This window comes from Lipotes vexillifer, unplaced genomic scaffold (assembly GCF_000442215.2).
Source record: "Lipotes vexillifer unplaced genomic scaffold, Lipotes_vexillifer_v1.1 scaffold422, whole genome shotgun sequence".
Classification (NCBI taxonomy): domain Eukaryota; kingdom Metazoa; phylum Chordata; class Mammalia; order Artiodactyla; family Lipotidae; genus Lipotes; species Lipotes vexillifer.
In genome coordinates, this window is record NW_006779087.1 from 1,575,728 (window position 1) to 1,597,636 (window position 21,909).

The 21,909-nt window shown below is 37.9% G+C and overlaps 1 protein-coding gene across 1 annotated transcript in view; it reads right to left on the minus strand.

Moving 5' to 3' along the window:
- FAM186A (family with sequence similarity 186 member A) overlaps positions 1–21,909 on the minus strand; it is an 88,684-nt gene that overhangs the window by 17,858 nt on the left and 48,917 nt on the right. Inside the window, 7 exon segments of the mRNA XM_007452354.1 lie at positions 206–300; positions 302–452; positions 455–1,160; positions 1,162–1,508; positions 10,671–10,703; positions 10,706–10,837; positions 11,823–12,039. Coding sequence (XP_007452416.1) covers positions 206–300; positions 302–452; positions 455–1,160; positions 1,162–1,508; positions 10,671–10,703; positions 10,706–10,837; positions 11,823–12,039 — 1,681 coding nt within the window.

Here is a 21,909-nt window from a genome sequence, read left to right on the forward strand (position 1 = left end):
TTTTTTTTTTTTTTTGCGGTATGTGGGCCTCTCACTGTTGTGGCCTCTCCCATTGTGGAGCACAGGCTCCGGACGAGCAGGCTCAACGGCCATGGCTCACGGGCCCAGCCGCTCCATGGCATGTGGGATCTTCCCAGACCGGGGCACGAACCCGTATCCCCTGCATCGGCAGGCGGACTCTCAACCACTGCGCCACCAGGGAAGCCCCTTCTCTTCAGTTTTTTCTTCTTTGCTATAATGGTTCCTGGAGAGATTTGGTGTTTCTTTCCTTTTATTTTCACTTTCTCAGAGGAAAGAACCAAGTTGGCTCAACCTGGACGGCTCTGCTTGGCTCCTCATCTCACTTCTGCCTTCTTCGTCCATTGACTCAATGATGAGTTCCTCTTTATTCTCTGAAGAAATCTGACTTTTGCTCTGTGAATATTCAGGTTTGGCTTTCCTGAGCCTTTCCCATATACTCTACTGGTTCCACTTTTGCCACCTTGGCTCTTTGTGTCAGAAGGGAAATCAGAAGGAAAATGTTGACTTTGTGATTCAGTGAGTGACTTTGATTTGCTTTCAGAAAAGGATTCTATTTCTTTTCTCTTCTTTCCTAGTGCTTGTATTTCAAAGTGGTGATCGAGTTTGGTCCCTGCGACTTTCTGTTTACCTTTATCATCATTCACATTTGATTCGGAGGTCTCCTGCACATATGGGCCTTTTGTGCACTTTCCTTTCTGTGATTGGTACTGATCAGTCCCATCTTTCTAAAAGGTACCGCCTTTCTTTGCTGATATCTTATCTATAATGATATCTTCAGTGATCTCTTCAGAAGACTTCTTCTGTTTTTTTTTTTCAGGTAAAGGGTATTGCTGGTCAGTTATATCTGAAATCGTCTCACCTTGGGCTGTATATGAAGGAGATGAGTCCCACTTGATCCCCAAGGCTTTGGTCCCTTTTTGGGGGGCCTCGTCTACAACAATTTCAAATTCTTTGGCCAAAATATTATCTACACTGTCTAATGTGTCAGCTTGGCTAATGGCTAATCGTGGAGAAGGCTCAGGTAACACTCTCAGTGTTGATGTGGGCAATGCTTGGTGTTCTACGCCTTTGGATCGAACAAGGTGTTCATATTTTTCTTCTGCTTCTTGAAATTTCTGCTGAAGCGTTTCATTTTTTTTTACTGAGATCTTGTATTATCTTCAGGGAAATCTCTTTTTCTCTTTCACTTGTCTCATTTGTATACATATTGGCACTTTGGAGGTTAATAACTTTCACTTCATCATTTAGTGTACTCAGAGCTTTAGAAAGGTTTACTATTGTTGATGACATATATTTAAGAGCATTGTTTTCCAATTTATTGAATACTGCAGTATCTTTGAGTTCCTGTAGCATATCTTGGATTTCTGAAACCTTTGTATTTGTTGCAAATTGATCACTAATCATCTGATCTGGTCTTAAAGCATGAGCTGTTGCAGGTCACTTTATAACACTTTCTATCCAAGATTTCCATAGAGAACCTCTAGATGCTAGAAGAAATAAATAAATAAATAAATAAATAAAATAATGAGATCGCATTCCTTCTTTTGTGCTGTGCTCTATGTTTAAGCCTAAGGAATTTAGCCTAAATTAACAGATTGATATAAGATAAAGTTTCATCAGGAAAGTTTGGCCCCAAAATAAACAGCATTATTTTCAAAAGAATGACTCTTTTCCCACAGTCATCGAGAAGTTCTTCCAGAGTTTAGGAGAAGAACTCAGCTGTGACCTCAACTTACTTTCGATTACAATTTTGAGATTAGACATAAGGTAAACCAGAACTTTCCTTTGGTTTTGATTATGCTTGGTGCTTTCCATTTTCTTTCTTGGGTTCCTATCTTTCTTTTCTCCCTTTTCTGAGTCGAAGCTAACCTTGATTCTTTCAAAAGGATCACAGAAGAATAGAAGGCAAACATTTGAAGGGATTTCCAAAATGGCTGAATGAGAAACTCAGCAAATTTTTCCCAAAAAGGCAATGAAAAAACTGAGCAAAACTGTCAAAAACAATCATTGTAGGACTTTGGAAACTGAGCAAAGGCATACAACAAATTGAGAAGAATTTATTCAAGAAAAATTTGCTATGATGTTTTAGCCTGGAGCTGCTTCCATCTCCAGCTCCCTAGCCCTATGGCCTGAGTTCTACCAGAGCGAGGCAGCCTGTGAGGACTGACAACTCTACTGCCTGAGGGGGTTGATTTGATCTAGAGCAAAGCAATTCTTTAACAATACTACTTTAACCCATACACAGATCCGTTAGCAAAGAGTAGAAGCCTTACTGGATCAATCTGGATTAATTAACGATTGACTAATCATTGACTGACCATTAAGCTATGCTGACCCAAAAGTAACCCCTAAAATTCAGGCTTAAAAATAAAAATAAACAAACAAAAAAACACAACTGAGCAGAGATATCAGTGGCTGCCCACTGTGGGGGATACAGACTCCACCAAATTAGTCCAGACAAGTCACTAAAAAACAAACCAAAAAGGCAACAAAAACAAATTCTGGAAGTTGAAAGGAGAATCAAAATCCAGAGTTGTTACAATATATTACCTAAAATGTCCAGTTTTCAACATAAAAAAAAGCATGCAAAGAAACAGAAAAGTGTGACCCATACACAGGAGGAAAAGCAGTCAGTAGAAATTGTCTCAGGGAACAGGAAGAGGAGGTGGGCAGATGTTGGACTTATCAGAAAAAAAGAAGCAGTTATAAATATGTCCAAAAAACTAAAAGAAACCATATTTTAAAATAAAAGTATGATGACAATTACTCGTCAAATAGAGCATATCATTAAAGAGATGAAAACTGGAAAACCAAGTGGAAAAATTGAAGTTGAGTAGTACAATAACTGAAATGAAAAATTCACCAAAAGGGCTCAACAGCATGTATGAGCTTACAGAAGAAAATAACCAGCAAACCTGATGCTATATAACTAGAGATTGTCTGCTCTCTTCCAGGGAGGAAAAAGAATAAAGAAAAATGAACAAAGCCTCAGAGACTTGTAAGATACCATCAAGCATACCAATGTACAAGCAATAGAAATCCCAGAAGAAGAAGACAGTGGGGCATTAAAAATATTTGAGGGCTTCCCTGGTGGTGCAGTGGTTGGGAGTCTGCCTGCCGATGCGGGGGACGCGGGTTCGTGCCCTGGTCCGGGAGGATCCCACGTGCCTCGGAGCGGCTGGGCCCGTGGGCCATGGCCACTGGGCCTGTGCGTCCGGAGCATGTGCTCCGCAGCGGGAGAGGCCGCAACAGTAAGAGGCCCACATACCGCAAAAAAAAAAAAAAAAAAAAAAATTTGAAGAAATAATGGCCAGATCATCCCAAATTTGATGAAAAACATTAATCAACACGTTCAAGAAGCTCAGCAAATTCTAAGTGGGTTAAATACCGAAAGATCGATACCTAGAACATCATAGTCAAACTGTTGAAAGCCAGACAAAGTGAGAATCTTTAAAGCAAAAAGAGAAAAATGACTCATCACAATCAAAGGAGACTCATTTAGAACAGGGGAACTGCAGTAAATTTAACAGGTCACTTCTTATTGGAAACAGTGGAGGCAGAAGGCAGTGGGATGGTATATTCAAAGTGCTGAAAGAATAATACTATTAACCAAGAATTCTATATCCAGCAAAACTATTCTTCAAAAATAACCAGCAAACTTGATGCTAGATTACTAGAAGTTAAGACATCCATTCCCTGAAATAACACTCTTCCCAAAGTAGCATGAATGTACAGCCCTCATAACCATCATTATTGCATGTTTTTAAACACTTCTCTAAATGTATTACAGAAGAGCTATCACATCCATTCACTGAAATAACACTCCTGTCAAAGTTGTTTTCAGTGAACACTCATATATCCATAGTTAATACATGTATTTTTAAACTCTTCTCTAAATACATTACAGAATGTCTGTCACATCCATTCACTGAAATAAGTACATGCTTCTCAAAGTAGCATGCATGTACAACTCTTTATTGTTTTTATTTATTTATTTATTTATTTATTTTTGGCAGTACGCGGGCCTCTCACTGTTGTGGCCTCCTCCGTTGTGGAGCACAGGCTCCGGATGCGCAGGCTCAGCGGCCATGGCTTACGGGCCCAGACGCTCTGCAGCATGTGGGATCCTCCAGGACCGTGGCACGAACCCATGTCCCCTGCATCAGCAGGCGGACTCTCAACCACTGCGCCACCAGGGAAGTCCCCAACTCTTTATTTTTAATGAAGGTAAGAAATAATATATACTGACAGCAAGTAAGCATATGAGAAGATGCTCAATATCACTTGTCATTAGAGAATTGAAATTACAATGAGATACTGTTACACACCTATTAAAATATCTAAAATGTAAAAAAACAGATAATACCAATGCTAGCAAGGATATGGAGTACCTGGAACTTTTGTTTATTGCTGGTGGGAAAAATGGTACAGATACTTGAGAAGACAGTTTGGAAGTTTCTTACAAAATTACTTACAAAATAATGTAGTCTTTTAAAAAATTTACTACTATTATCTATATATCTATTTATTTATTTATTTATTTTTGCCTGCATGGGGTCTTTTTTCCTATGCATGGGGTTTCTCTAGTTGTGGTGAGTGGGGGCTATACTCTTTGTTGTGGTGCGTGGGCTTCTCATGGCTTCTCTTGTTGTGGAGCACAGGCTTTAGGCATGCGGGCTTCAGTAGTTGTGGCACGTGGGCTCAGTAGTTGTGGCTCGTGGGCTTTAGAGCGCAGGCTCAGTAGTTGTGGTGCACAGGCTTAGTTGCTCTGTGGCATGTGGGATCTTCCCGGACCAGGGATCAAACCTCTGTCCCTGCATTGGCAGGCGGATTCTTAACCACTGCGCCACCAGGGAAGTCCCAAATATTTATTTATTTATTTGGCTGTGCCAGGTCTTAGTTGCGGCACGCAGGATCTTTGTTGTGGTGTGCAGACTTCTTAGTTGCGGCATGTGGACTCTTAGTTGCAGCATGTGGGATTTAGTTCCCTGACCAGGGATGGAACCTGGGCCTGCATTGGGAGCACGGAGTTTGACCACTGGACCACCAGGGAAGTCCCAATGTAGTCTTATACGATTCAGCAATCATGCTTCTAGGTATCTACCCAGTTAATTTGAAAACTTACGTCCACACAAAATACTTGCATGAGAATGTTTATAGTAGCTTTATTCTTAATCACCAAAACCTGGAAGCAGCCAAAATGTCCTTCAATAGGGAGATAAACAAACTGTGGTACATCTATACAATGAAATATTATTCAGCAATAAAAAGAAATAATCTATTAAGCCACAAAAAGTTATGGAGGAAACTTAAATGTGTATTGCTAAGAGATAGAAACCTGTCTGGAAAAGCTACATACTGCATAATTCCAATTATATGACATTCTTGACAAGTCAAAACTATAGGGACCCTAAAAAAGCAGTGGTTGCCAGAGTCTTGGAGAGAGAGGGGAAGGATTAAACACAGGGGATTTTTAGGATGGAGAAACTATTCTGTATGATACTGTAATGGTGGATACATGACAATATACATTTGTCAAACCCTACAGAACTCTACAGTACCAAGAGTGAAACTACATAAGCAAATTTTTAAAAATAACCATCTAGGAGGTAAGGGGATCCCAGGAAGGAATTCATACTGTGATACGAGAATCTAACCGTATTAGAAATGCATGACACAACCTCACTGAAAGAAATGGCAGTGGTGGGGAAGAGGGAGTGTTGCTGACCTAAGTAACTGGAAATGAAAAGATTCTGTAAGACCAAGGCAAAAGGAACTACATATGAGGGCTGTACTGTAGTTGATAAGTTGTTTCCCATGGGAGTATGGGTTAATAATTCTGATACTGCTATACATGTATACTGGACTGAACAATTAAGTAAATGGATGGCAGATGGTAGGAACAGGTTTCTCACTGTTTTGGGTAGGAATTTACTGATAAGCAAGGGGAGGGAGCTAGAATGATCCATGTGATAATGAATTAGAGTTAGAGACATTGACAAGAACTCATGTTTAGCTTAATGTAGTTACAGATGATTATATACATAAATGTTTATAGATATGTGTATATTCATGGGTCAGCACACGCACACATTTTTTTTGCTCTGTCAGATGAGAGGGCCAAGGGAATTCCCTGGTACTCCGGTGGTTAGGACTCCAAGCTCTCACTCCCGAGGGCCCAGGTTGAATCCCTGTTCAGGGAACTAAGACCCCACAAGCCAAAAAAAAAGAAAGAAAAAAGAAAAAAAGAAAGATGAGAGGGCCAAACAGAAATAACACCCTAGTAGCAATGACCACACATAGCAACCAGATCTTGGTTTTTAATACTATTCTCTAATGAAATACTATTCTCTAATTCTCTATTCTCTAATAGTATTCTCTAATACTATTCTCTAATGAAAGAAGTCCTTGGAGAAATGACAGATTCTAGAACTGGGGCAGGAAATATTCAAGATGAACCTGAAAAATCTTGTAACTTGTAAGTACCAGAAAGTAAGGAAGTGCTAAAAAAAAAAGATAGAAAGAATAAACCACATTGATGCGGGTATGTGAAAGGGGCACAAAAACCAACTGAAAGAGGTTCTCATGGCCAAAGCTGGAACTTGAGCAAGAAAATAAAGTAGTATTAGGTTTTATAACCCAAAGTATTAAATATATGTGAGTTCATTTTGATATAAATAAATAATATAATAAATTACTAAATAGGAGAGAAGAGACAGACTCCTGTGCTTAAAAGTTCAAATAATTTATGTGGATACTCCACCCTAGACGAGGGGGCGCATAACTCTCCATTCCTTAAATGTGGGCTGCACATATGGACTTCCTTTTAAAGAGCACAATATGGCATATGAGGAAAAAACTAACTTTGCAGTGGAGAAACCTGACAAGCACTATTTTAGCTAGGTGATCAAGGTCAAAACTGAGTCATAAATCATTTGATAATACGTACCCTTGAAATGATATTGTGACAATAGTACTTTACCTCTGTGATCTTTCTCCCGAAACACCATAGCCCCAGGGTAAATGTGAGAAAAATATCAGATGAATTCCAATAGAGGGGCATTTTACAATACACCTGACTGGTACTCCTCAAACCCATCAGGGACATCAAACACAAGGAGAAATCTGAGAAACTGTCACAGCCAAGAAAGCCTAAGGAGACATGGCAACTAGATGTAATCTGGTACCCTGGATGGGCTCCTGAAACAGAAAAAGGACACTAGGTAAAAACAAGGAATTATTAATCAATTACAAACTTTAATTAATAATGTCTCAATATTGGTTTGTTAATTATAACAAATGCATCATACTAATGTAAATATTAATAATAATAAAGTATGGTGAGATAAATGGAACTTTATTATATTCTCAATTTTTCTCTAAATCTAAAACTGCCTGAAGAAAATGAATGTGAAATGAAGACAATCCCAGATAAGCAATGACTTGGTGCTGGTAGACTGGCCTTACAAGACATAGTAAAGAAGTCTTTTAGGTTGAAAGAAAATGACACCAGAGGATAATGCAATTTCACATAAAGAAATAAAGAGCACCAGTATATGTAAGTAAATTTAAAAGACGGTAAAAATATTATTTTCTTTTTCCTCTCTTAGTCAATTAAAAAGACAATCATATAAAACAATAATTTATATGGACTTCCCTGGTGGCGCAGTGGTAAGAATACTCCCACCAATGCAGGGGACATGGGTTTAATCCCTGGTCCAGGAAGATCCCACATGCCTCGGAGCAACTAAGCCCGTGTGCCACAACTACTGAGCCCACGTTCCACAACCACTGAAGCCCACGTGCCTAGAGCCTGTGCTCCGCAACAAGAGAAGCCACCACAGTGAGAAGCCTGTGCACTGCAATGAAGAGTAGCCCCCGCTTGCTGCAACTAGAGAAAGCCCGCATGCAGCAGCAAAGACCCAACGCAGCCAAAAATAAACAAGTAAATTAATAAATAACAATAATTATAAAACTATATTGTTGGGAATATAATGCATAAATATGTAATATATATGACAAAGCACAAAGGAGGGGAAGAGAATGGAGCTATTGGAGCAAAGTTTCTATATTTTGCTGAAATTAAGTTAGTACTAATCTCTAGCAGATTGTGGTAATTTAAGGTATATACTGCAGTTCCTAGAACAACCACTAAGAAAATTACTCCAAAAATGTAGGAAAAAATGGAATTAAAAGGTAGACTAGAAAATATCTGTTTAGGGGACTTCCCTGGTGACGCAGTGGTTAAGATCCGCCTGCCAATGCACAGGACACAGCTTTGATCCCTGGTCCGGGAAGATCCCACATGCCATAGAGCAAGTAAGCCCATGTGCTACAACTACTGAGCCTGTGCTCTAGAGCCCACGAGCCACAACTACTGAGCCAGTGTGGCACAACTACTGAAGCCCACGTGCCTAAAGCCTGTGCTCCGCAGCAAGAGAAGCCACCACAATGAGAAGCCCGCAAACCACAACAAAGAGTAGCCCCTGCTTGCTGCAACTAGAGGAAGCCTGCACGCAGCAACGAAGACCCAACACAGCTAAAAATAAAATAAATAAAAATAAAAATAAAATATCTGTTTAGCACAGAAGGCAGTAAAAGAAAAATAGAAGAAGAAAAAGATATATGAGACATATGGAAAACAGCAAAATAGCAGGTATATATCCAACCATATCAATAATTACATTAAATATGAATTAAACACTCCAGCCAAAAGTCAGAGATTGCCATATTGTATTAAAAAAAAAAAAAAGCCCACAAGATCCAACTATAAGCAACACATCCTAGATTCAATCTTGCTAACAGTAACCACAGGGGAGCTAGAGAGACTATACTAATATCCGACAAAATGAACGTTAAGGCAAAAAAAAAAAATGGTTCTAGAGATAACAGAAGACATTTTATAATGATAAAAGGGTCAGTTCATCAGGAAGCTAACACAATTATAAACATATGTGCATCTAACAACAGAGCCTTCAAATACAGGAAGCAAAAAAACTGACAGAATTAAAGAGAGAAATAACAATAATAGTTGGAGAGTTCAATATCCCACTCTCAGTAATGGATAGAACAACTAGATAGAAAAATCAGCAAAGAGATACATAGAAGACTAGAACAACAATATAAACCAACTATAAAACACTGCACCTGACAACAACCAGATATATATTCTTTTCAAGAACACATGGAATACTCTCCAGAATAGCTCATATGCTAGGCTATAAAACAAGTCCCAATAAATTTAAAAGAATTAAAATAATACAGAGCATGTTCCTCAATTGCAATGTGATAGATAGATGGATAGATAGATTATATATAATCTCCTTCTGTTTCTGCTCTCATGGTTGAATTCTGACTGATACAAGTTCATAATACAACACTAAAACCATGATCCATATAAGAAAAAAATGATAAATTGATGGAACTTTTGGGTTTCAAGGCACCATTATGAAAATGAAAGACAAGCCACAGGCTGGGAGAAAACATTTGCAAATCACTTTTCTGATAAAGGACTTGTATCCAGGATATATAAGGAACTCTTAAAACTCAATAATAAAAATGGCTAAGTATATGAATAGACATTTCATCAAAGATATAGGAATGACTAATAAGCACATGAAGAAATGCTCAACATCATTAATCATTAGGGAAATGCAAATTAAAACCACAATGAAGTCTTCCCTGGTGGCGCAGTGGTTGAGAGTCCGCCTGCCAGATGCAGGGGACACGGGTTTGTGCCCTGGTCTGGGAAGATCCCACATGCCATGGAGCCATGGCCGCTGGGCCAGCACGTCCGGAGCCTGTGCTCCTCAACGGGAGAGGCCACAACAGTGAGAGGCCCGCATACCGCAAAAAAAAAAACAAACACAGTGAGATACCACTACATACTTTTTAGAAAGGCTATAATAAAAAAGAAAGACAATGACAAGTGTTGTTGAGGATGTGAAGAAACTGGAATCCTAATACACTGCTGATGGAAATTGCAATGGTGCTGTCACTTGGGAAATCAGTTAACAATTTCTTAAAAAGTTAAACATAAGTTTACCAGCAACAGATAAATAAATGACATAGAAATTCTACTCCTAGGTATCTCCAAAAAGAAATTAAATTTTATGTCCACACAAAAACTTATACATGTGTGTTCATAACAGCATTATTCATAAAAGCCAAAAAGTGGGAGCAATGCAAATGTCCATGCACTGGTAAATGGATAAACAAAGTTTGGTATATGCAAACAATGGTGTACAATTGGCAATAGAAAGGAAGAAATTACTGATACATCCTATAACATGGCTGCACCTCAAAAACCTTATGCTAAATGAAAGACACCAGACATAAAAGACTACATAAAATATGATTCCACTTCATGAAATATCCAGGAAAGGCAAATCTATTGAGACAGAAAAGAGATTAGTGGTTGTCTGGGGCTGAGGGTGGGAATGAGGATTGACTGCAAATGGGCCTGAGAGATCTTTGGGGGATGATAAAAATGTTCTAAAGTTAGATTGTGGTGATAGTTGCACAACTCTAAATTTATTAAAAGTCATTGAATTGTACAATTATCGTGGGTAAATTTTATGTTATGTAAATTATAAAGCTCTTTTTTAGAAAAAGTCAAATCTGTTTACAAAGTCTTAGAGCACTCTTACCTGTTTTTTTCTTTTGTTTCTTCTTTTCTTCAAAGATGTACTAATTCTGCTCAGTAGTTTGACATTGCTCTCAATAGCTTTGAGCGTTTCTGGTAACATCTCCATTTGTGCTATACAGTGGTGGTGTTCATCAATATCAATTGTAGTCATCTCAGACAAAATGACATCTTGAAGAGAGTAAAAAAAATTACTTTTGTGCAGAAAAATAAATAATTATAACCATATAGGCTTATAATATTGGCTACCTATTCAATATTGTGGTATTGGGAAATATAGGTATCTCGTAATTATTTCTGTTCTGAGGCTTCTCTCTATGAAGAAATTAAAAAAGAGAGACTTGGAATAGAAGGCCGAACAATAAGCCTTGGCCATGAAAATGTGGTTAAAATATGGTTAAAAGGTGTCTAATTTGTTAACTTCAGGGATGGAGATATCTAAAATGTGAACATGTGCTCTAATATTGGGGATCTAAACCCCAATTAACTCCTTTGGTAAGTTTTCTAGTATTTTATAACCCCTGTTACATGAGATTTCTTGTAACAAAATAAAATTTCTCTTTTTTGTATTCTTAGCTTATTCATTCTTTCATTCAACCAGTGTCTCCTCTGTCATTGTACTGTTCTAGATCCTGAAGATACAGCACTGAATAAAACAAATTCCCTAATTTCATACTATTTACATTCTAGTGAAAGGACACAGACAAAAAATTTTTAAAAGACACATTAATTATAAAGTATGTCAGATGGTAAGAAATGCTATAGACAAAAATAGAGTAAAGAATAATGGACAGTGCCAGTGGGTAGAGAATGGGGATGGTCAGAGAACACCTCATTTTAAAGAGAAATATAAGCAGAGAATGAGCCATGTGGCTACCTGATGGAAAATGTTCCAGGCAAGGGACTAGGAAGCATAAGGACACTGGGCAGGAGTATGCTGGCATGCTTGAAGAAAAGCAAGGAGGCCAGAATAGCTGGTACTAAGTGAGCAAGCTTATATTTTCCTTATTCTATTCTTCCTGGAACAGAGAGCACCTGTTCTCTAAATAACCACCTTAGTCTTTTCTTGTTTAGTCTTTTTCTAATCCTTCATAATTTGCTTATAATTCCATTCTCTAGCTTTTTCATTAACTTTAAATCACTTCTGGAAACTTACTCCATTCTTCCAACCAGGCCAGAATGTAGACAAAAGTCTTTTCTTTAATTTCATCAGTCTTGGCACAAGTAACTATTTTCTCCAGCAAACTTGCTCTCTATTTCTTATGTTCTGTAAGGGATATTTTCCTTCCAGAGTGCACATTCTCATCCATAGTATAGCAATTTATTACCCACTGCACATTCTGCATGATGTCACCCAGCTGCATATTAAGGTCCTATAAGAATAAGAAGGGGGAATGTATTAATAAATCCTCTGTTTGACAGTAAGCTTTGACCACCTTTCTTCCCAGAATGTCAGTGACAGTCACTATAAAGCTGTCTAATCAAAGGCCTGCCAGTTCTAGTTTTTTGTTGTTGTTGTCTTTTGTTTGTTTGTTTTTGGCTGCATGGCATGTGAGATCTTAGTTTCCTGACCAGGGATCAAATCCACACCCCCCTGCAGTGGGAGCATGGAGTCTTAACCACTGGACCACCAGGAAAGTCCCCTAATTCCAGTTTTTCTCTGAGTCTCAGATTTTCCTCTTAAATTTTTTTTCTCTGCCTTCATCCTAGCATTGCTATGATATAATGAAAAGAATATTGGGTCTGAAACCATATCTGGATTCCAACTCTAGCTCTCTCGTTAAAATGACTTTTAATAAATCACTTAACAATTCTGAGCTGCCCTGACTCATCTGTAAAATAATGGAGATGCTGAGTTTACAGTTGATGTGAGACGCGTAAGATGTGTGAAATGCCTTATAAACTGTGGCTGCTATAAACAAACTAATTAATTACTAATTAATTAAAGGAAGTTACTTCTTTTTCTTTTTTTAATCAATGCTTACACCTGGAAAGCAGCTATCAGAATATTCCACGATATGACTTCTACTTCATTATTTCCCCTTCTCAGGAATCTATCAGCAAATTCTCAGTGGGGGTAATTAGAAATTTGCAAATTCTCATATGGGCATTTAGAAATTTGTGGGGACTTCCCTGGTGGTGCAGTGGTTAAGAATCTGCCTGCCAATGCAATGGACACGGGTTCCATCCCTGGTCGGGGAAGATCCCACATGCCGCGGAGCAAATAAGCCCATGCACCATAACTACTGAGACTGCGCTCTAGAGCCGGCGAGCCACAACTACAGAGCCCACACACTGCAACTACTGAAGCCCACATGCCTAGAGCCCGTGCTCCACAACAAGAGTGGCCACTGCAACGAGAAGCCCACGCACCCCAACAAAGAGTAGCTCCCGCTCACCAGAACTAGAGAAAGCCCGCACGCAGCAATGAAGACCCAACGCAGCCTAAATACATAAATAACTTAAAAAAGAAATTTGTGGAAGCATTTTTGGTTGTAACAATGAATGGGAGGGAAGATTTATTGTATTTAGTAAAAGGTGCTAAGGGGTGCCAGCCCACCCAACAGTGCAATGGACAGTACACATGTTAAAGAATTGGCCCATCCTGCATAAATTTTGACTGTCCCATGGGATATTCACATAGGTTAAAAAAAAAATCTGTTTATAATTATCTGAGCCTAGAAAATTACTCTTTTTAAAGTATAAATGCAGAATAATTTTTTACGAAGTTTCATTGCTTACTGAAATTTCAAGGAATGCAAATATTTTGTAAATCAAAGGAAAATATTCTTTAGAATTTCTCCAATAAAATTTCACCATTCTGAAACACCATAGTACCAACTAGCAATGCACTACTGCTAATAGTATATAGTGCCAGTACAATAAACCTGCATTTGTATCAGCCTATATTTGTAGCTTTCATATTTATTTTAATTCTACATAAGGATACAAGCCTCTATCTACTACTTTGTTATGCCTTCTAGTGAAGTTTGACCTAGAATTTACACATTGAAATGCATGTTATTATAAATTAGCACTTATATTTACCCTCACATATTCATTTTTTAAAGTATGAGTATAGATATTTTATCTATGAATTTCACTTCAGAGGAACAAAGGTATGTTAAAAATATTTTTAAAGGGAATGGTAAATCTGATAGATGGAGAATCATTGCTCCATCTTTTCCAAATTTATCAATTACTCGCTCAGTTTGGCTTCAGACAAACTGAACTCTCTCTACACTCCTTACAATAACATTAAGATTTGGATTTTGCAAGCCAAATCACCATGTCAAAAGAGTAATCAGGGCTTCCCTGGTGGCGCAGTTGTTGAGAGTCCGCCTGCCGATGCAGGGGACGCGGGTTCGTGCCCCGGTCCGGGAGGATCCCACATGCCACGGAGTGGCTGGGCCCGTGAGCCATGGCCGCTGAGCCTGTGCGTCCGGAGCCTGTGTTCCACAATGGGAGAGGCCACAACAGTGAGAGGCCCGCGTACCGCAAAAAAAAAAAAGAGTGATCAAATGTTAGGTGCTGGAAATACTGCAATCAGAAATAGGTAATGCAGTTGCAGCAAATTATCAGAAATACAGGAGAGCAGAGACAAAGTTTGATAAGCCGTGATGAAGAATAACATTACAAACTAACATACAGCATGGTTATTAAAGTATCACCAACTTCTCATAAATTCTCCCAGAAAATTGAAGAGAAAGGAACCTTTCTCAACTCATTCTTTGTGGTCAGAATTACCCTCATACCAAAGTCAGATAAAGATACCGCAAAACAAAACAAACAGAAAAACTACAGACCAACATCTCTAAACATTGTTGCAAAAATCCTCAACAAAATACTAGCAAACAGAATTAAACAGCACATTAATAGAATTATATACCATGACCACGTGGGGTTTATTCCAGGGATGCAAAAATGGTTCAACATGTGAAAATAAATGAAAGAAATATACCAAATTTACAAAATGAAGGGGAAAAAATCATATGATCATCTCAATTGATGCAGAATAAGCATGTGACAAAATTCAACACCCTTTCATGATGAAAACTTTCAACAAAACAGGTATAGAGGGAACATACCTCAATATAATAAATGCCATATATGACAAGCCCACAGCTAACATCATACTGAAAAGTGAAAATCTGAAAATTATTCCTCTAAGATTAGGAACAAGGCAAGGATGCCCACTCTTACCAGTTCTATTTGACATATTACTGGAAGTCCTAGCCAGAGTAATCAGGCAAGAAAAAAGAAATAGGGACTTCTCTGGTGGTACAGTGGTTAAGAATCCACCTGCCAATGCAGGGGACACAGGTTCAATCCCTGGTCTGGGAAGATCCCACATGTTGTGGGGCAACCAAGCCCGTGTACCACAATTACTGAGCCTGCACTCTAGAACCTGTGAGCCACAGCTACTGAACCTGCGTGCCACAACTACTGGAGCCTGCATGCCACAACTACTGAAGCCCATGCACCTAAATCCCATGCTCCACAACAAGAGAAGCCTGCACACAGCAACGAAGAGTAGCCCCCACTCACTGCAAGTAGAGAAAGCCCACCTGCAGCAGCAAAGACTCAACGCAGCCAAAAATAAATAAATATTTTTAAAAAGAAAAAGAAATAAAAGACATCCGTATTGAAAAGGAGGAAATATTATATTTGTTTGCAGATGATATAATCTTATATATAGAAAACTCTAAAGATTCCATCAAAAGGGACTTCCCTTGTGGCGCAGTGGTTAAAAATCCACCTGCCAATGCAGGGGGCATGGGTTCAATCCCTGGTCCAGGAAGAGTCCACATGCCATGGAGCAGCTAGGCCCGTGCACCACAACTACTGAGGCTGTGCTCTAGAACCCACAAGCCACAACTACTGGGCCTGTGTGCCACAACTACTGAAGCCTGCATGCCTAGAGCCCATGCTCCACAAAAGAGAAGCCACCGCAATGAGAAGCCCACTGTAACGAAGAGTAGCCCCTGCTTGCTACAACTAGAGATGGCCTGTGTGCAGCAACGAAGACCCAACACAGCCAAAAAAAAAAACTTTCCATCAAAAAACAACAACAAAAACCAAACCTGTTAGAACAAATAAATGAATTCATGAAAGTTGCAGGATACAAAATCATACACAAAAATGTTTAGTTTTCTATATACTAATAATGAACTATCAGAAAGAGAAATTAAGAAAGTAATCCCATTTACAACTTCATCAAAAAGAATAAAATACCTGAGACTAAATTTAACCAAGGAGGTGAAAGACATGTATATTGGAAACTACAAGACTTTAATGAAAGAAATTGAAGAAGACACACATGAAAAAGTATTTCATGCTCATACACTGTGAGAATTAATATTGTTAAAATATCTATACTACCCAAAGCAACCTACAGATTGAATACAATCCTTTTCAAAATTCCAATGACATTTTTTACAGAAATAGAACAAAAAATCCTAAAAATAGAAGAAAAAATCCTGAAATTTTTTACAGAAATAGAACAAAAAATCCTAAAATTCGATTCTTTTGGAATCATAAAAGACCCTGAAGAGCTAAAGCAATATTGAGAAAAAAGACAAAAGCTGGAGGCATCAAGCTCCCTGATTTCAAACAATATTACAAAGCTATAGAAATTAAAACAGTATGATATCAGCATAAAAATAGACACATACATCAATGGAACAGAAAAGAGAGCCTGGAAATAAACCCACACACACGTATCATCAGTTTATGACAAAGGAACCAAGAAGGGCCTCCCTGGTGGTGCAGTGGTTAAGAATCTGCCTGCCAATGCAGGGGACATGGGTTCGAGCCCTGGTCCGGGAAGATCCCACATGCTGCAGAGCAACTAAGCCCGTGCACCACAGCTACTGAACCTGTGCTCTGGAGCCCGCAAGCCACAACTACTGAGCCCGTGAGCCACAACTACTGAAGACCACGTGCCTAGAGCCCGTGCTCTGCCACAAGAGAATCCACCACAATGAGAAACCCATGCACTGTGACGAAGAGTAGCCCCCACTCACCGCAACTAGAGAAAAGCCCGCGTGCAGCAACAAAGACCTAAGGCGGCCAAAATTATAAATAAATAAATTTTTTTAAAAAAGGAACCAAGAATATACAGTGGGGAAAGGAAAGTCTTTTCAATATATGGTGTTGGGAAAATTGGACAGCCACATGCAAAAGAGTGAAACTGGATTTCTATCTTATACCGTACATAAAAATTAACTCCAAATGGATGAAAGACTTGAATGTAAGACCTGGAACTATACAAATTCCGGAAGAAAAAATAGGTAATAATCTCCTTGACATTGCTCTTGGTGATAATTTTTTGGATTTGACACCAATAGCAAAGGTAAAAAAAGCAAAAATAAACAAGTGGTACAACCTCAAACCAAAAGGCTTCTGGGGACTTCCCTGGTGGTCCAGTGGGTAAGACTCCATGCTCCCAATGCAGGGGGTTTGGGTTCAATCCCCAGTCAGGGAACTAGATCCCACATGCATACCACAACTAAGAGACCACATGACACAGCTAAGAGTCTGCATGCCGCAACTAAGAAGCACATGCTGCAACTAAAAGATCCCATATGCTGCAATGAAGATCCCAAGTGCCTCAACTAAGACCTGGTGCAGCCTAAATAAATAAATAGCTTCTGCACAGCAAAGGAAACCATCAACAAAATGAAAAAGCAACCTACCAAATGGGAAAAAATATTTGCAAATCATATATCTGATAAGGGGCTAATATTCAAAATATGTAAAGAACTCATACAACTCAATAGCAAAAACCCAAACAATCTGATTTAAAAAATGGACAGAAGATATGCATAGACATTTTTCCAACGAAGACATACAGATGGCCAATGGGTACATGAAAAGATGCTCTACCATTATTAATCGTCAGGGAAATGCAAATCAAAACCACAATGAAATGTACCTCACACCTGTTAGAATGGCTATTATCAAAAAGACTAAAATTAACAACACTTCTTAGTGTTGGCAAGGATGTGGAGAAAAGGGAACCCTTGTGCACTGTTGGTGGGAATGTAAATTGGTGCAGCTACTATGGAAAACAAAATGGAGTTTCCTCAAAAGATTAAAAATAGAGCTACCATATGATTCCGCAATTCCACTTTTGGGTATTTATCTGAAGAAAACAAAAATACTAATTAGAAAAGATATTTGCACTCCCATGTTCACTGTAGCATTATTTACAATAGCCAAGATATGGAAACAAACCAAGCATACATAAGTATACAATGGAATATTATTCAACCACAGAAAAGAATGAAGTTTTGCCATTTACAACATGGATGGACTTTGAGTGCATTATGCGAAGTGAAATAAGTGAGACAGAGAAACAAATACCATATGATCTTCCTTATATGTGCAATCTAAAATAAAACTAAATTCATAGCTACAGAGAACAGTTTGGTGGTTACCAAAGGTAGGGGTAGGGACAGTGTGAAAAATGGGTGAACTATTTCTTTTTTTAGTTTAGTTTAAATAAATTGAATTTTTAAAAATCAGTTGTGTTGTTATACACTAACAGTTAACAATCTGAAAAGGAAATTAAGAAAACATTTCTACTTACAGTAGCATCAAAAGAATAAAATGCTCATAATAAACTTAACCAAGGAGATGAAAGACAATGTTAAAACATCAGTACTACTGAACCAATCTACAGACAGTACAATCCCTAACAAAACCCCAATGGTGTTTTTTGCAGAAATAGAAAAATCCATCTTTAGGATTCATGTGGAATCTCAAGGTACCCCAAATACCCAAAACCATCTTGAAAAAGAAGAATAAAATTGGAGAGCTCATACTTCTCATTTTCAAATATTACTATAAATCTACAATAATTAAAATAGCATACTGTCATAAAAGACATATAGACCAGTAGAATAGAATACAGAGCCCAGAAATAAACTTTTGCATATATGGCCAAATAATTTTTGACAAGAGTGCCAAGACCATTCAATGGGAGAGGACAATCTGTCAACAAATGATGTTGGGAAAACTGGATACCCACATGCAAGAATGAAGTTGGACCCTTATCTTATACTATATACAAAAATTGACTCAAAATGGATCAAAAACCTAAGCATAAGACCTAAAACTATAAAACAGAAGAAATGTAGAGAGAAAAGCTTCATGACGTTGGATTTGGCAATGAGTTCTTAGATATGACACCAAAAGTACAGGCAATAAAAGTAAAAATAGATAGATTGGACTAAATCAAAATTTAAAGCTTGTGCATCAAAAGACACAACAGAGTGAAAAGGTAACCTATAGAGTGAAAAAAATTTTTGCAAATCATATATCTAATGAAGGGTTAATATCCACAATATATAAAGAACTCTTGGGACTTCCCTGGTGGCACAGTGGATAAGACTCCATGCTCCCAATGCAGGGGTCCCAGGTTCGCTCCCTGGTCAAACCCACTGTGGGATCTGAGAACTAGATCCCACACGCATGCTGCAACTAAGAGTTCGCATGCCACAACTAAGGAGCCCATGTGCTGCAACTAAGACCCAGAGCAATCAAATAAATAAATAAATATTAAAAAGAACTTATTTAAAAATAAACTCTCAACATCAAATAAATAAATAACCCAATTCAAAAATGGGCAAAGGAGTTGAATAGACATTCAAAGAAGATATATAAAATGGCCAACAGATATATGAAAAACAGCTCAACATCACTAATCATTAGGGAAATGCAAATCAAAACCACAATGAGATACCACTTCACACCCATTCAGATGGCTACTATCAAAAACAAACAAACAAGTGAAAAATAGAAAATAAATGTTGGCAAGGATGTGAAAATTGGAACTCTTGTGCACTATTGGTGGGAATACAAAATGATACAGCCACTATGGAAAATGTATGGCAGTTCCTCAAAATATTAAAAATAGAATTACCATATGATCCAGCAATTTTACTTCTGGGTATATACCTGAAATAATTGAAAACAGGGTCCCTAAGAGATCTTAGTACACCTGTGTTCATAGTAGCATTATTCACAATAGCCAAGAGATAGAAGCAACCCAAGTGTGCATTAACAGCTGAAAGGATAACAAAATGTGGTATATACATACACTGAAATGTTATTCAGCCTTAAAAAGGAAAGAAATTCTGACACATGGTACATGGATGAACCTTAAGACATTAAACTAAGTGAAATAAGCCAGTCATAAAAATCAAATACTGTATGATTTCACTAATATGAGATATCTAGAATAGTAGAATTTATAGAAACAAGTAAAATGGTGGTTTCCAGAGGCTAAAGGGAAGAGGGAAATAGGGTATTGTTTAATAGGTGTAGAGTTTTAGTTTTGCAAGATGAAAAAGTTCTGGGGGAATCCCCTGGCCGTCCAGTGGTTAGGACTCCGTGCTCTCACTGCCAAGGGCTGTGCAGTGGGGCCAAAAAAAAAAAAAAAAAAGAGGGAAAAGTTCTGGAGGTTGATTGCATAACAATGTGATTATACTTAATACTACTGAACTATATACTTAAAAATGGTTAAGATGATAAATTTTATGTTATGTGCATTCTACCACAATTAAAATTAGACAAAAACTTTTTTTAATTAAAATAAGGAGTAATCAGATGTTAAGTGCTGGAAATATTGCAATAAGAAACAGATGATCCAGTTGCAGCCAGTAATTTAAGTCAGGTATACAGGAGAGCAGAGTCAAACTTTGCTAGGTCAAGTGATGAAAAATAACATTACAAACTAACCAGCTGCTCATAAATTCTTCCAGAAAACTGAACAGGAAAGAACATTTCCCAACTTATTCTTTGAGGCCAGCATTATCCTGATACCCAAATCAGACAAAGACATAAGAAAATAAACTATATGTCGATATTCTTTATGAACACAGTCACAAAAATGCTTAACAAAATATTAGAAATTAGATCAAACAATGGACTAGAAAGAAAACATTATGAATAAGTGGGGTTAATTCCTAGAACACAAGGTTGATTCAAAACTGGAAAATTAATAAATGTAAGTCACCATATCAATAGTCTAAATAAGAAAAAACATATGATCATCTCAATAGATGCAGAAAAAGCAGCTGACAACATTCATTCATGATTTTTAAAAAAATTCTATAGCAAACTAGGAATAGAGGATAACTTCCCCAACGTGCTGAAGAACATTTACAAAAAATTTACAGCTAGGATTATACTTAATGGTGAAAGCCTAAATTGCTCTAAGGATTCATTTTTATTCAATCTTGTATTAAGGTCCTACCCAATGCAATAAAGTAAGAAAAGGAAATAAAAGAATATTCATTGGAAAGGGAGAAATAAAAGGTTAGTATTTACAGACCAAACAAAAACAAAAACAAACCAAAAATCAAACAAACAAAAAACTGTCTGTGTAAAAACTCCCAAAGAATCTATAAAAAAGAGCTTCCAGTATGCAAAAATCAAAATCATATTTCTATACACTAGCAGTAAACAATTGGAAATTGAAAGTTAATAAAACAGTACCATTTGCAATTAACACTAAAAATATGAAATACTTAAGTACAAATCTAACAAGTGCAAGATCTGTACATTGAAAATTACAAAGCATTGATGAAAGAAATCAAAGAAGATCTAAATAAATGATGACAATTCTAAGCACAGACAAGGATGTAGAGCAACTGGAACTCATACTTTCCCAGTGGGAATGCAAAATAGTAAAGCTATTTAAGATAACAGTTTGGCAGTTTTTTGTAAACGTATGCTACCATACCATTCCTAGGTATTTAGCCAAGAGATGAAAACTTATGTTTATACAAGAATTTATACATGAATGTTTGTAGTGACTTTACTTGTAATTGCTCCAAACTGGAAACAACCCCAATATCCTTCAACTAGTCAATGCATGCTTTATGCTAAGACAGATTCAAATGATGTAGGGTATGGGCTTCCCTGGTGGCGCAGTGGTTGAGAGTCCGCCTGCCGATGCAGGGGACACGGGTTCGTGCCCTGGTCCGGGAAGATTCCACATGCTGCAGAGTGGCTGGACCCGTGAGCCATGGCTGCTGAGCCTGCACATCCGGAGCCTGTGCTCCACAACGGGAGAGGCCACAACAGCGAGAGGCCCGCGTACCGCAAAAAAAAAAAAAAAAAATGATGTAGGGTATGATTCCCTTTGGGTGGCATTCAGGAAAGGGAAAACTATAAGGACAGAAAACTAATGGCTTCAGGGGTCTATCAGCCAGGGAGAGGTTGGCCAAAAA